This window comes from Leucoraja erinacea, chromosome 21, assembly GCF_028641065.1.
Source record: "Leucoraja erinacea ecotype New England chromosome 21, Leri_hhj_1, whole genome shotgun sequence".
NCBI lineage: Eukaryota > Metazoa > Chordata > Chondrichthyes > Rajiformes > Rajidae > Leucoraja > Leucoraja erinaceus.
This window is the reverse complement of record NC_073397.1, coordinates 14825620-14840595: the sequence shown is the minus strand read 5'-3', so window position 1 is coordinate 14840595 and position 14976 is coordinate 14825620. Positions and strand designations below refer to the sequence as shown.

At 42.8% G+C, this 14976-nt stretch overlaps 1 protein-coding gene across 1 annotated transcript in view; it reads right to left on the bottom strand.

Annotated features, from left to right (window-relative positions):
• LOC129707264 (DNA topoisomerase 1-like) overlaps window positions 1–14976 on the bottom strand; it is a 71739-nt gene that overhangs the window by 11914 nt on the left and 44849 nt on the right. The window contains exons 11-16 of the mRNA XM_055652175.1: window positions 12450–12572; window positions 7936–8123; window positions 4853–4997; window positions 3761–3904; window positions 2950–3135; window positions 160–228 (exon numbers count right to left, since the gene is read on the bottom strand). Of these exons, the coding sequence (XP_055508150.1) occupies window positions 160–228; window positions 2950–3135; window positions 3761–3904; window positions 4853–4997; window positions 7936–8123; window positions 12450–12572 (855 nt within the window). The remainder of the gene's footprint in view (window positions 1–159; window positions 229–2949; window positions 3136–3760; window positions 3905–4852; window positions 4998–7935; window positions 8124–12449; window positions 12573–14976) is intronic.

The following is a 14976-nucleotide window of genomic DNA, read 5'->3' as shown; positions in this document are numbered from 1 at the left end:
TAATAAAAATCATACAACAGAATGGTGGCTGGCACACAGAGAAAGGGAGCACTGCCATTGGATCCGTGCAGCAATAAATGTAAGCAATGGGAATTGGCCATACCATCTCAACGGATCTGTAAAATTCAGTGGCCCTCAGTCCATAGCATGGCTACTTACATTGAGTCGGTCAAAAAGGTCATCTTCAGGTTGCTTGTTCTCCATAAATAATTGAAGGTTCTTGAATACCTATGATAAGAACATAATGAGATGCATCAACCTCACTTCAAACTTTACTTACCCAGTTCAAAAATAACCCCCACCCTTCTTGTTATTCTGGGTCCCTTCATTGCCCTATGCCCCCTCTCTAGTTGGCTTCTTTTATAATTCAGGCAATTTTATTGAATATAATTACAGCCAAGTCCTGTGCTAGGTTTAACAATCTGCAGTCCATTTTATTCTGCAAATTCTATTGTAACTTAAAAGTATTCTGTGATACCCATTTGATCGAAAGATACAGCATGGAAACAGGCCCTTCAGCCCACTTAAGATAGACACAAATTGATGGAGTAACAGCGGGTCAGGCAGCATCTCTGGAGTAAAGGGATAGTATATTTTGGGTCGGGACCTTTCTTCAGACCTTCATCCTTGGGCCCATGGAGGCTACGCCGACAATCACTTGCCCGTTCACATTAGTTTTATGTTATCCGACTTTCACATTCACTTCCTAAACACTAGGAGGCGATTTATCAACGTCAACTAACCTGCAAACCTGCACGTTTTGAGATGTGGGCAGAAACCGAAGCATCCAGAGGAAAGCCATGTGGTCATTGGGAGAACATGCAAACTCCACAGTGACAGCACACCCAAAGTCAGGATCGAATCGGGGTTTCTGGTATTGTTAGGCAGCAGCTCATTCACATGCTTTTAAGAGCCATTTCTCCAAGAGTTTCCTTCATTTTAATAATGTGGCATACCAATATACAGACCATCTCAAACAAAATGTAATAAACTAACACATAATATAATTTTCCCCACGGGACAAGAACTTCACTTCTAGTTTCAGGAGTAATATATGGAAATCCATTCGACGCTCCACAGCAAAACTAAGTGCTATGGCAGAGGTAAGGACTGTACTATGCGTCATACATGAGGTGTACAATGAGGGTTGATAAACAGCGGGAGAAGCCAAGTTTTCAGAGATGGAAGTGTTGGTGAAAACAGATCGACAATTCTGAATTGGACATGCAGATGTCATCTACAGGTCATCAAACTCTTTAACAAGACTCTTTAAACTCCTACATTACTTCGAACATGCAAGAACATATACACTATCTGTTAAACAGATAAAACCAGCATGCGTTCACAGTACATTGGACTACATAACGCTTGCTCCAATATGGGAAGATAGGAATTTAACCTTGCTTTGTTGACCTGGAAACATTGGTTTATGGCAGTATAAAAACAATAAACTCCAATTGTCATTGGCCAAGGGCCAATTAGCCAGGAAACATCTCCACTTCAATCAACAAACAGCTAGGTAAAGCATACTTTAAAAAAAATCAGTCTGCATCGAGTCTCACAGAGAAACAGGACATACTTATCTGAAGTGCTAGAAGTTTACTATCCCATGCACAATGAAGCCTACAATGGACAAAGCACGATTTCTGAACTTAACAATATTCAAATCTTTATCATTGGATTATGTATCCAAGCAAGGGATCCAATACACACCAGAGACATAACAATGATCTTTAAGTCAAAATTGAAAAAAAGCTGAAATAAAACAAATGGTGGAAATATCACCAGATCAGGTGGCATCTGTAGAAAAAAGAACCAGAGATAATGCTTCTAATTAATCAATTTTAATTACATTCAGAGAAAGTATTTTGTACTTCTCCTACTTCCGATAAAAACGCTAATGTTGTCTCTCTTTCTGCAGATGCAGCCTGGCTTACTAACCATTTCTAGTATTTCTTAGTTTCAGGATTCCAGCATCAGCAGTTTACTTACATCACTGCCATAACATTCAGTCTGACTGCTTAACTACCTTTGTTTGTTGCTAAACAATTACTGCTGTTGCAAAAATAAAGTGTTATTCCCAATTTATTTTCTCTCCCTTCTAGATTCTGCATCTAATGGCAACACTGTAGCAAACTACCTATACTGGCAAACGAGGCATCATTACTGGCCAATTTAGGGTGGCACAGTGGTGTAACTGGTAGAACTGCTGCCTTGCAGCGCAGAGATCCGGTTCAATCCTGCCCTCAGGTGTTGAGTGTGTGGAGTTCGCATGGGTTTCCTCCGGTTTCCTCCCACATCACAAACATGCGCGGGTTTGTAGGTTAATTGCACTCTGTAAATAGCCTCAAGTGTGTATGGGGTGGGTGTGAAAGTAGGATAACATAGAAGTAGTCCGAACAGGTGATTGATGGTTGGCACAGAATCGGTGGACTGATGGGCCTGCTTGCTTTTGTGTTAAATCACTAAACTAACCGTAAAAATCATTTCCAGAGTACGAACCATGGTTCTGGAACCAGGAATCATCTAGAAACAAAATCGGGTAGCTCAGTGGCACAGCTAGTAGAGCTGCTGCATCAGAGCACCAGAGACATGGGTTTAAACAATCCTGACCTCTGTTGCTGTCTGTGTGAAGTTTGCACATGCTCCGTATGAAATCTTTTTTTTCCCTCTGGGTGCTCTGGATTCCCACCCCCCATCCCAAAGGTGTGTGGGTTTGTAAGTTAATTGTCCTTTGTAAAATTGCCCCCAATGTCAACTTGGTGGTCAAAGAGCTCAGTTTCCATGCTGTATCTCTAAACTATACTAAAACCCCAGGAGAAAAGTCAGGGGGGGGGGGTGAAAACAATGGGGAGATCATTCCTAGTTTAGCTTGGTAACACCTGTAGTTATAAACAAATAGGGGAGTTAAACAATGAAAGAATCAACAGCAGTACCACAAGATCTTACCCTTTTTTCCACAGGCACCTTGTTGTAGTATCGAATGGAATCTTTACCCAAGAAATCAAATTCAACCATGAATTCCTGACCGTCAAGCTCAGTGTGCAGGTTAATATGTTCCACTCGCAGGGAACAACAACCTACTGTGTCCGCTGTCTCCCCTTCTTCCTTCTCATTCCCAGCTCTCAATGCCAGCTACATTAAAAGAGAAAAAAACAAAAGTAGAGATAATTGTTTGGTAGGCAATGTTTGTTGAAGGATTCAGCAGGGAAACGATTGTGCTGCAGAAGGCCAGGTTTATATGGAAACAATCAGAAACTGCATAGGACCGAGTATTCTGGCAAATTAACAAAACACTAAACGAGTCCAAGATTGAAGGAATACGTCGCCCGCCACTGATTTTCTGGCACCCTTGGTTCCAGAGCATTTCTTGAATATCCGTTTTGCCGGACCTTCAGAGGTCAGGGCCAAGGAGCAGAGTCAAACGGTTCCGGAGTGGTCTGCCTAGGCTACAAAGATTTGGCCTGCAAAGTCAGCCTCAGATATTGGGCTATGAGAACTGATCTGCCGACTCCGGCTGGGCCAGAGTTCTAGACCCCGGCCGCATGGTGCAAATATGACCCGCTGATCAGCAACGAAAGTCGGCTATGTGAATACTGTTTATGATCTGCGACTGTTTATGATGTGCGCTCTCCTAATTTTGTCCGGGTTAAAGGAGGTGCAGGATCACCATCTGCCAGAAAATCGGTGGTGGATCTGTACTCCATCTCTGCCACCCACACCCATCTCCGACAGTACAGGCAACACGGCTTTCACTCACCTTGTCAATAAAGTAAAGTGCAACAGCACGCTGCCGGACTTTCATCTCCTTGGACTTCCAGTCTTCCCTGTACTGGGCACGTATCTTGTCGACAAGTTTCTTCAGCGTCCGAGCAGTCTCATATTTCTGCCAATCCTTTTCACCCTATTTAAGCAGAAAGTATCGTTAGCATGTCCCCACCATTGACTGGCACCTCAGATTTGGGGTCATAGTCAGCTAATCGTTCACAAATGCGTAAGATGGCACCAATGAAAATCATGGGTTTAACACAGGTGGAAAATAACTAATCTCTGACACCTGGATGTAGTCGGCAGATCATAATGGTGAAAACTAACGGGTCCTTATTCCCCAAGACTGCATAATCACATTTTGTATAACACATAACTGTCGCAACTTATAAGAAACAGTTAGACATGTACATTGCTAGGATAGGTTTAAGAGGGATATGGGCCAAATGCAGGCAGGTGCAACTAGTGTAGATGGAACATATTGGTCGGTGTGGGCAAGTTGGGCCGAAGGGCATGTTTCCACGCTGTATGACAATGACAACAATGGATTAAAAAGCAGTAACTTTACTTTTAATAAGGCAAATAATTTATTGAACGATATTTTATGATTCAATAAAAGGTGGCAATTGTTCAAGACAAGGGCAAGACTTATCACAAGCTGATAGCTTCCAAATGCAGCAGCAAAATTTGCAAAGCTATTGACGGTGTAGGAAAGAACTGCAGATGCTGGTTTAAATCGAAGGGAGACACAAAAAACTGGAGGAACTCAACAGGTCAGGCAGCATCTCTGGAGAGAAGGAACGGGTGATGTTTTGGGTCGAAACCCTTCTTCAGACTGACAGTGATGCTGCTTATTTTAAACGATTGTGTTTGTATTACTTTTGTTCCCTCATTGCCCCCATCTTTCCATCCTCCTCACAACAGGGAATTGGGATCTTGATTATTTTATCAGAGCATAATAATTTCCACAGTACACCACCTCCAAGCAGTGATGAATCCAGATGCAGCAGATTAAGCTACAGCTCTTTGCCTGTGACTAACCACTAGCTAGTTGCTGTTTTAGCCTCAAAAGGTCTCAACATACCTTAATTCTGGAGCTGGGGTTCAGCATGATGTATTTGATAGAGCCCTGAATATTCTCCGTCCACGAGACCAGCCAAGTCACCTTGTTGTCATGTCGGACCTCTTTCCACCTTTGGCCTGGAGGTGGTTGTGGAATCTTGGAGTCCCTGGGGATAATGGGGAACAGCTCAATAACAGGTCATTGGGAACTATGCTGCCAACATTTTCCAAGTCTCATCTTCACCAACCTCACTGTACGGTTGAAAAAAAATCACTTACCAGTCTTCATAAAAGATCAAATAGTAGATAGCCCTAAATGACAACAGCAAGCGAATAATTACAGTAAGCAGGCTCACAGTTCGTTCTGCAAATTCCAGTTCTTTCCCACGTAATTAGTAAAGCAGCAATCACTATTCATTTCTATCCTATTTCACATCTATCCTTTGATCTCTGGCCTTTATCCACCATTGCCAATCAACCCCCCCTACCCAACCCCCTTCATGTGTATTAACCTGCCAGGCTTGTCCTGCCCCTCCTCTCTTTCAGCTTTCTTTCCTCCCCTACCACCAGTCTGAAGAACAGTCCTGACCCTGTGTCACCAACCCATGCTCACTAGAGATGCTGCCTGTCCACCAAGTTACTCCAGCACTGTGCGTCTATTTTTGTAAACCAGGATCGACAGCTCCTTGTATGCACCACTCATCATGCCAGGCAGCTTTGTCTGCATTATTTCTGAATTTAAAAAATGTGATATTTTCCATTATCTAAAATATGGCCTTAACAAGATGCTCAAATGGTGTCAACAAATGCAGTTTGGTCCCTGGTTCAGAATTTCGTGCTGGGGATGGCATGAAGCAACAGGTATTTGTCACCACTTGAGGGAGCACCAAGATCGAGCAATGGAAGGAGATCAAATGGGTTTATGCAGTAATAGCTAACTAGCCCACACATCTCCCTGCAAAACACTAAAGGGCCTGTCCCACTCGGCGATTTCTTTCGGCGACTGCGGGTGTCATATCAGTGTTGCCAAAAGATTTTGAACATTTCAAAATCCAGCGGCGACAAACAAAAATGTTGTGACACTTGAAAAAACATCGCCCATCAGACGTCATCACGCCGCGTCATACATCATCACACCGCATATTGTTCGGTGACCAGATACGTCAGTCAATGATGCCGGCAGTCGCCGAAAAAATTTACCAAGTGGGATAGGCCCTTAACACAGCAGGTCAGGCAGCTTCTGAGGAGGGAATCTTTGGGTCAGGATCCTTCTTCAGACTGAAAAGGGGTACTGAAATGGAACATCAACTATCCATTCTCTCAACAGTTTCTTAAGCATATTGTGTTTGACTCAAGATTCCAGCACGTACAATTCTTTGTGTCTCCACACATCTCCCTTATTTACAGAGCATTTGACTGGTTTGGAACCATCTGGTAGCCACTCATCCAGTATCCTATAAACCTTTCAAAATCATTTTGTTTTCAGGATCCAGATGCGGATGGCTTGCCAATCCCTAAACACTATCCGAGAAAGCCATCCTTCTAAACCATGTTGACCGTCTGATGAAACAACACCAAAATGTTTGGACAGGGAGTTCTAAGATTTAAGAAATCCAAGATTCCAAGGGGCGGCATGGTGGCGCAGTGGTAGAGTTGCTGCCTTACAACGCTTACACCGCCAGAGACCCAGGTTTGACCCCGACTACGGGTGCTGTCTGTAGAGTTTGTACGGTCTCCCCGTGACTGCATAGGCTTTCTCCGAAATCTTCAGTTTCCTCCCACACACAAGACGTACAGGGTTTGTAGGTTAATTGGCTTGTTATAAATGTAAATTGTCCCTTGTGTGTGTAGGCTAGTACCAATGTGCGGAGATCGCTGGTCGGTGCTGACTCAGTGGGCCGAAGGGCCTGTTTCCACGCAGCATCTCTAAACTCTAAAATTTAGACGAAGAATTTCAAGCTTCCAATGGGGAAGGAAGAATGATATTAAATGTTGGACTTGCAAGAATTCCATTGTCACAAAAGTTACTGATGAAACGTCAACAAAAATATGTTCTTCAAACTTTCCTTGGAGCATGTGGGGTAATCTTATCGAGGTGTATGAAATCATGAGAGAAATAGATTGGGTAGACACACAGAGTCTCTTGCCCATAGTAAGGGAATTGAGAACCAGAGGACATCGGTTTAAGGTGAAGGGGTAAATAGTTTAGGAAACAATTAGGTAGGCACATGGATATGACAGCTTTAAAGTGATATGGGCCAAACGCTGGCACGTGGGATTATTGTACATGGGACATGTTGGTCAGCGTGGCCAAATTGGGCTGAGGGCCTGTTTCAACGCTGTATTTGTGACTCAAAAACCATTTCCTGCTTGTAAAAGTGAGTTGGGAAAGTCCCTTAGTTGGGGAAGTGATCACTTCTAACAGCGGCACGGTGGCGCAGCAGTAGAGTTGCTGCCTTACAGCCAATGCAGCGCTGGTTCTATCCAGACTGTCTGTATGTAGTTTGTACGTTCTCCCTGTGACCTGCGTGGGTTTTCTCTGACCCTTGGTTTCCTCCCACACTCCAAAGACGTACAGGTACGTAGGTTGATTGGCTTGGTAAATGTAAAAAAATGTCCCTAGTGGGTGTAGGGTAGTGTTAATATGCGGGGATCGCTGGTCGGCACTGACCCGGTGGGCTGAAGGGCCTGTGTCTCTAAATAAACTCTACAACAATCCTCGACAAATAAGGCCTTCTTTATGTAAAAGGCACAAAATGGCAAGTGACATTTCCATAAACATTCATGACACTTTCACCCAATGTTCACAATTCGCAAGCAGTAGGAACCAAGTGAAATTTATGAATGAGAACCTTTAAAAAAAGTCCACAACCCAATTTAGCACCCCAATCCAGAGTTAATAAACAACTGCACGCAGTCCAAAAGGTGCTCTAGCAAAGGAAGGCGTCTCAGTGCAATGCATCAAACATGTTATTCTGTATTGGTCTGCCCTGTACTGGGCTTCAAATGTTATTTACTGGATCATGATCCAGAAGATTTTCCAAACAAACTTTTGAGTTGTTAATGATGAATTGGCAAAGCCCTAGTTTATCCTCTGATACTCACTTACTACAGTTGATGATGATGTCCTGAGGTCTGCTCCTTCTCTTCAGCATGCCCATCTTTGGGTGGTTCCCACGGCCACGGAAAAGCCCTGGCGGCTCAATCCTGAAGTTTGCGATCCGCTCTTTGTGGTTGTCCATTATACAATAACCATATTCCTGTACAAGCTTCTCATTATCTTCTTTCAATTTCTAGAATAAAGGGGAAGAACAATCATTTAAGAAAATGTAGTGATTCAGAAAATTCCAAATTTGCTACAAGTCTAACACTCTACTTAAGTTTAGGGAGGCACAGGAGCACAAATGGCAGCAATACAGCACCAGAGACCCGGTTTAAATCCTGACCACGGGTGTTGTCTGTACTGTGATTGTACGTTCTCCCTGTGACCGGGTGTTTTCTCCGGGTGTCTGGTTTCCTCCCACACTCCAAAGATGTATAGGTTTGTTGACTAATTAGTTTCTGTAAATTGTAACTTGTCCCTAGTACGAAGGACAGTGCTAGCATATGGGGTGATCACTGGTCAACATGGACTCAGTGGGCTGAGGGGCCTGTTTCCATGCGGCATCTCTACAATAAATCTAGAGTTTCAGAAATTTATGACCACCCAATCTCAGAATTTGGAAGTTCATCAGGACTCAAGTGTCTCCATGCTCCCTTTCAGTGGCTCCCAGCGGTCACTGGCTTTTAACGCTACTGACTTCAGCAGGGGTCAGAGAATGTAGGCTGGGTACTAAATGAGTGCTTTGCATCGGTATCCACCAAGGAGGACGTGGACGATAGCGAGATCAGTGTTGAGGTATACTAATATGCTAGGGTGTTTGAGATCAAGGAGGTGATGTTAGGTTTTTTGAAAAACATTAAGGCGGATAAATCCCCAGAGTCTAACAGGATCAACTCCAGGTCATTGAGAAGTGGGGGAGTGATTGCAGGGACCTTGACATAGATCTTTGAATCATTTCTAGCCACAGATCAGGTTCCAGTCACAATGTCATTCATTTGTCCAAGGGAATTATTAAGGAAATTATAGGCTGGTGATCCTCACATCAATGGTCGGGAAATTATTAGGGAGTTATCTATGGGATAGGATTCACTTGGATTTGGAAAAGAATGGGCACAGTCAGCATGGCAGCTTTAAACCAAATTTGAGTGTTGTGAAGAGGTGTGAAGGCAATTGGAAACACAAGAAACTGCAGATGCTGGAAGGTTGAACAATTGTCTGTTGCTATTGTCTGTTACTATTGTAAAGCGCTAGAGTAACTCAGCAGGTAAGGCAGCATCTCCGGAGAAAAGGAATAGGTGACGTTTATGGTCGAGGCTAGGCACAAAAAGCTAGAGTAATTCAGCAGGCCAGGCATCTCTGGAGAGAAGGAATGGGTGACGTTTCGGGTCGAGACCCTTCCATTCGAGGTCTGATGAAGGGTCTTGACCCAAAACGTCACCTATTATTTTTCTCCAGAGATGCTGCCTGACCTGCTGAGTTACTCTAGCATTTTGTGTCTACCCTCCACAGATGATGCCTGACTGACAGTGCTTCTCCAGCACTTTGTGTTCTGCTGTTATTGGCAAAGGTGATCGATGCTGGTAGGGTGATGGACGTTGTCTACATAGATTCTAGCAAGATATTTTATAAAACCACTCATGGTAGGAAGATCCAGAAGATTAAGATGCATGGGATCCAGAGTGTGGCATTTGGATTCAGAACTAGTTTACTCATTGAAAGTGGGTAATATTGCAAGGGTGCCATTCTGGTTGTAGGTCTGTGACCAGTGGTGTTCCGCAGGTCTCAGTGGCAGGACTTCTGTTCTTCAAAAATGACTCGGACAAAAATATCGATGGGTTGGTTTGTAAAGTTGCATGTGACATGAAATTTGGTGGAGCTGCAGATATTGAAGATAGTGTCAAAGGATGCAACAATATATAGATCAGTTACGAATGTGGGCAGAGAAATGGCAGATGGAAGTTTAAACTGATTCTTGTTTCTCAGTTTCATTGGCATACCTTTGGTCCTCATGTTGATAAACAGCAATAAAAGTTTCCAACGGTGATGGAAAGACTAGGTGCTGCAAGCGCTGTTATACCTACATTAAGGAGATGTTGCACTTTGGGAGGTCGAATGCAAGGGGAAAGTATACTATTAATGGCATGCTCTTTAATAGCATTGATGTACAGGGACATCTTGGGGTCAAAGTCCATGGCGCCCTGAATGTGGCGACATATGTAGAGAGTGGCAAAGTAGATGTATGGCATGTTTGCCGTTATCGCCTCTAGGTAGTTGAAGTCATATTTCACAAAGATTTGGCTGCATTTGTACTAATGTGCATAGTGGAGTCTTTGGGGAGGGCACAGAAGCGATTTGGTGGATGCTGCCTGGATAAGCCGGCATTCGCTTTAAGGACCTGTTGGACAATCTTGGATAGTTTTCTGTGGAGTTTTGGAGACAGAAAGAAGACTTGAGAGCAATGTATAAAATTATGAGGGTTATAGATAGGGTAGGAGTCAGAACCTTTATCCCAGGCTGGAAATATATCAGTTCACAGTATAGATACAGTGTCCTCCATAATGCTTGGGACAAAGACCCATCAGTTATTTATTTGCCTCTGTACGCCGCAATTTGAGATTTGCAATAGAAAAAAAATCACATGTGGTTAAAGTGCACATTGTCAGATTATGATAAGGGCCATTTTTATACCTTTTAGTTTCACCATGTTGAAATTATAGCAATGTTTATACAGCCCCCCCTCCCCCCATTTCAGGGCACCATAATGTTTGGGACACAGCAATGTCATGTAAATTAAAGTAGTCATGTTTAGTATTTTGTTGCACATCCTTTGCATGCAATGACTGCTTGAAGTCTGTGATTCATGGACATCACCAGTTGCTGGATGTCTTCTCTGGTGATGCTCTGCCAGGCCTGTATTGCAGCCATCTTTAGCTTGTTTTGGGGGCTAGTTCCCTTCAGTTTTCTCTTCAGCATATAAAAGGCATTCTCAATTTGGTTCAGATCGGGTGATTGCCTTGGCCACTCAAGAATTGAAGCTTTGAAAAATAATTTAGCTTTGAAAAACTCCTTTGTTGCTTTAGCAGTATGCCTGGGATCATTGTCCTGCTGTAGAATGAACCGCCGGCCGATGAGTTTTGAGGCATTTGTTTGAACTTGAGCAGATAGGATGTATCTATACACTTCAGAATTCATTAAGCTACCACCATCAGCAGTGAATATGTGAGCTAGTACCTTAAGCAGCCGTACATGCCTAGGCCATAACACCCCCACCACCGTGTTTCACAGATGCTTTGGATCTTGGGCAGTAACTTCTCTTCTTCATACTTTGCTCTAGCTATCACTCTGATATAAGTTAATCTTCATCTCATCTGTCCACCATAACTTTTTCCAGAATTGTGGTTGTTCTTTTAAGTACTTCTTGACAACCTGTAATCCGGCCAATTTATGCGGCTAACCAGTGGTTTGCATCTTGCAGTGTAGCCTCTGTATTTCTGTTCATCAAAGTCTTCAGCACAGTGGCCATTGACAAATCCACACCCGACTCCTCAAGAGTGTTTCTGATCTGTCGGACAGGGGTTTCCTTTATTATAGAGAGAATTCTTCTGTCATCAGCTGTGAAGGTTTTCCTTGGCCTGCCAGTCCCTTTGCGATTAGTAAGCTCACCAGTGCTCTCTTTCTTCTTAATGATGTTGCAAACAGTTGATTTTGGTCAACCTAAGGTTTGTCTGATGTCTCTAACAGTTTTATTTTTGTTTCTCAGTTTCATTGGCACAACTTTGGTCCTCATGTTGATAAACAGCAATAAAAGTTTCCAACGGTGATGGAAAGACTAGGTGCTGAGAGCTCTCTTATACCTACATTAAGGAGGCAATTAAACACACCCGAGCAATTACAAACACCTGAGAAGCCATGTGTCCCAAACTTTACGGTGCCCTGAAATGGGGGGAACCATGTGTAAACACAGCTGTAATTTCTACATGGTGAAACCAAAATGTATAAAATACCCGTTAATAAAATCTGTACTTTAACCACACATGATTTTTCAAATTCTCAAATTGTGGAGTAGAGTCAAATAAATAAATGACGGGACTTTGTCCCAAACATTATGGAGGGCACTGTAACAGGCACAGCATTCATGACTGGCAAACACAAGGGGAAGTACGAAAGCGTGTCACATGGGATGCTCATCGACATTCTCATTTGAGAAATTGCTTAACTCGACTCATCTCCTACGGTGACACAGCGGTAGAGTTGCTGCCTTACAGCAGCAGAAACTCGGGTGTTTGTACGGAGTTTGTACGTTCACCCCGCGACCGCGTGAGTTTCCCTCGGGTGCTGCAGTTTCCTCCCACACTCCAAAGACGTACAGGTTTGTAGGTTAATTGGCTTCGGTAAAGATTGTAAATTGTCCCCAGTGTGTGGGGCAGTGCTGTTGTAACGGGGATCGCTGGTCGGCTTGGAATCAGTGGGCCAAAGGGCCTATTTCCACGCTGTATCTCTAAACCTAAACACAAACCTGTTTCTCTGCTTTGGACATCAGCTTGCGAGCTTCTGACTGTGCCTTGAAATGTTGGTTCATTTCTTCAAAGTTGCATTTGTTGAGATCCGTTATTACCACTTTCTCTTCTGGTTTCATTTCCTACATTGGAATAGGACTTTAATTAATGCTCTCAGCGGCAAAGACCAGTGTAACAAAAACTTGACTTGATTCAGTTGTGTTTATTGCCATATGCACAATTACGGTCAGGTACAGTACGATTCAAACCTTACCTGTAGCAGCATCACAGACATATAAACAACACATAAAAACATGTTTTTCATAAATTATACAAGACAGTGAAAAGAAAAAGGCTGCAAATAATAAGGCACCACAGTAGATACACAATTAGAGAACAAGCCCATGTAGTGCAAGAGGTGGACTGTAGTGTTATGTTGTGCAAACAAATCCTAATGCAAAAATCAATGGTTGCTGTGTTAGTATATTAGTCTATATTTCAAAATAGCATTGGGCAAAGAGAAGAACTAGGTCAACCAAACACGACGGTAGAAGTTGTTAAAGAGCAAAACAGTGGTAAGAGCAAGCAAAATCAACTGCTGTATAAAGATATATTAGTCTTGCTGAACTGTCAGTGGGAATGAAGGAAAGCACACAGATCATCCAAATTTACTCAACCCAAGCTTTACATAATTTCAAAGTGCGCAAGCAATTTTGGGGAAAATCAAGTCAGGACTTGAGAACCTTGTTTAAGATAAATTATCCCTTCTCAGTTACAAAGTTTTTCTGAACCACACATCTTCCTACCCAACCCCCTAAAAGACCAGCTTTCATCATTTCTCAAGCCTTGTCCAACTCTGGTGTCAGCTTCATAAATTGGGAAGATTGTACAATCTATCCACCACAGAAAGAAAGACAAATATGAAGCCTGTCCTCAATATATGTAATTGACCAGACTGCAGCCTGGATTAGGGGGCATTGGGTACAAGGAGAGATTGGACACAGTGAGATACTTTTCTCTGCAGTGTCGTAGATAGTCAGAACTCTCTTTTTCTCCAGGGTATTAGGTCAAAGACCAAAAGTGTCCTCCATAATGTTTGGGGCAAAGACACATCATTTATTTATTTGCCTCTGTACTCCACTATTTGAGATTTGTAATAGAATAGAGTAATAGTTGAGGCCAGTTCATTGGCTATATTTAAGAGGGAGTTAGATGTGGCCCTTGTGGCTAAAGCGATCAGGAGGTATGGAGAGAAGGCAGGTACAGGATACCGAGTTGGATGATCAGCCATGATCATATTGAATGACGGAACAGGCTCGAAGGGCCGAATGGCCTACTCCTGCACCTATTTGCTATGTTTCTAATATAATAAAATCACATGTGGTTAAAGTGCACATTGTCAGATTTTATTAAAGGGTATTTTTATACATTTTGGTTTCACCATGTAGAAATTACAGCTGTGTTTATACATAGTACCCCCATTTCAGGGCACCATAATGTTTGGGACACATGACTTCACAGGTGTTTGTAATCGCTCAGGTGTGTTTAAATGCCTCCTTAATGCAGGTATAAGAGAGCTCTCTGCACCAAGTCTTTCCTCCAATCTTTCCATCACCTTTGGAAACTTTTATTGCTGTTTATCAACACGAGGACCAAAGTTGTGCCAATGAAAGTCAAAGGAGCCATTATGAGACTGAGAAGCAAGAATAAAACTGTTAGAGACATCAGCCTAGCCTTAGGCTTACCAAAATCAACTGTTTGGAACATCATTAAGAAGAAAGAGAGCACTGGTGAGCTTACTAATCACAAAGGGACTGGCAGGCCAAGGAAGACCTCCACAGCTGATGACCGAATTCTCTCTATAATAAAGAAAAATCCCCAAACACCTGTCCGACAGATCAGAAACACTCTTCAGGTGTGGATTTGTCAATGACCACTGCTCGCAGAAGACATCATGAACAGAAAAACAGAGGCTACACTACAAGATGCAAACCACTGGTTAGCCGCAAAAATAGGATGGCCAGGTTAGTTTGCCAAGAAGTACTTTAAACAGTTCTGGAAAAAGGTTTTGTGGACAAATGAGACGAAGATTAAGTTATATCAGAGTGATGGCAAGAGCAAAGTATGGAGGAGAGAAGGAACTGCCCAAGATCCAAAGCATACCATCTCCTCTGTGAAACACAGTGGTGGGGGGTGTTATGGCCTGGGCATGTATGGTTGCTGAAAGTACCATCACTTATCTTCATTGATGATACAACTGCTGATGGCAGTAGCATTATGAATTCTGAAGTGTATAGACATATCCCATCTGCTCAAGTTTAAACAAATACCTCATAACTCATTGGTTGACGGTTCATTCTACGAAAAGACAATCCTAAAAAAATACTGCTAAAGCAACAAAGGAGTTTTTCAAGGCTAAAAAAAGGTCAATTCTTGAGTGCCCATCAATCACCAGATCTGAACCCAATGCCTTTTATATTCTGAAGAGGAAGCTGAAGGGGACTAGCCCCCAAAACAAGCCTAAGCTAACGATGGCTGCAATACAGG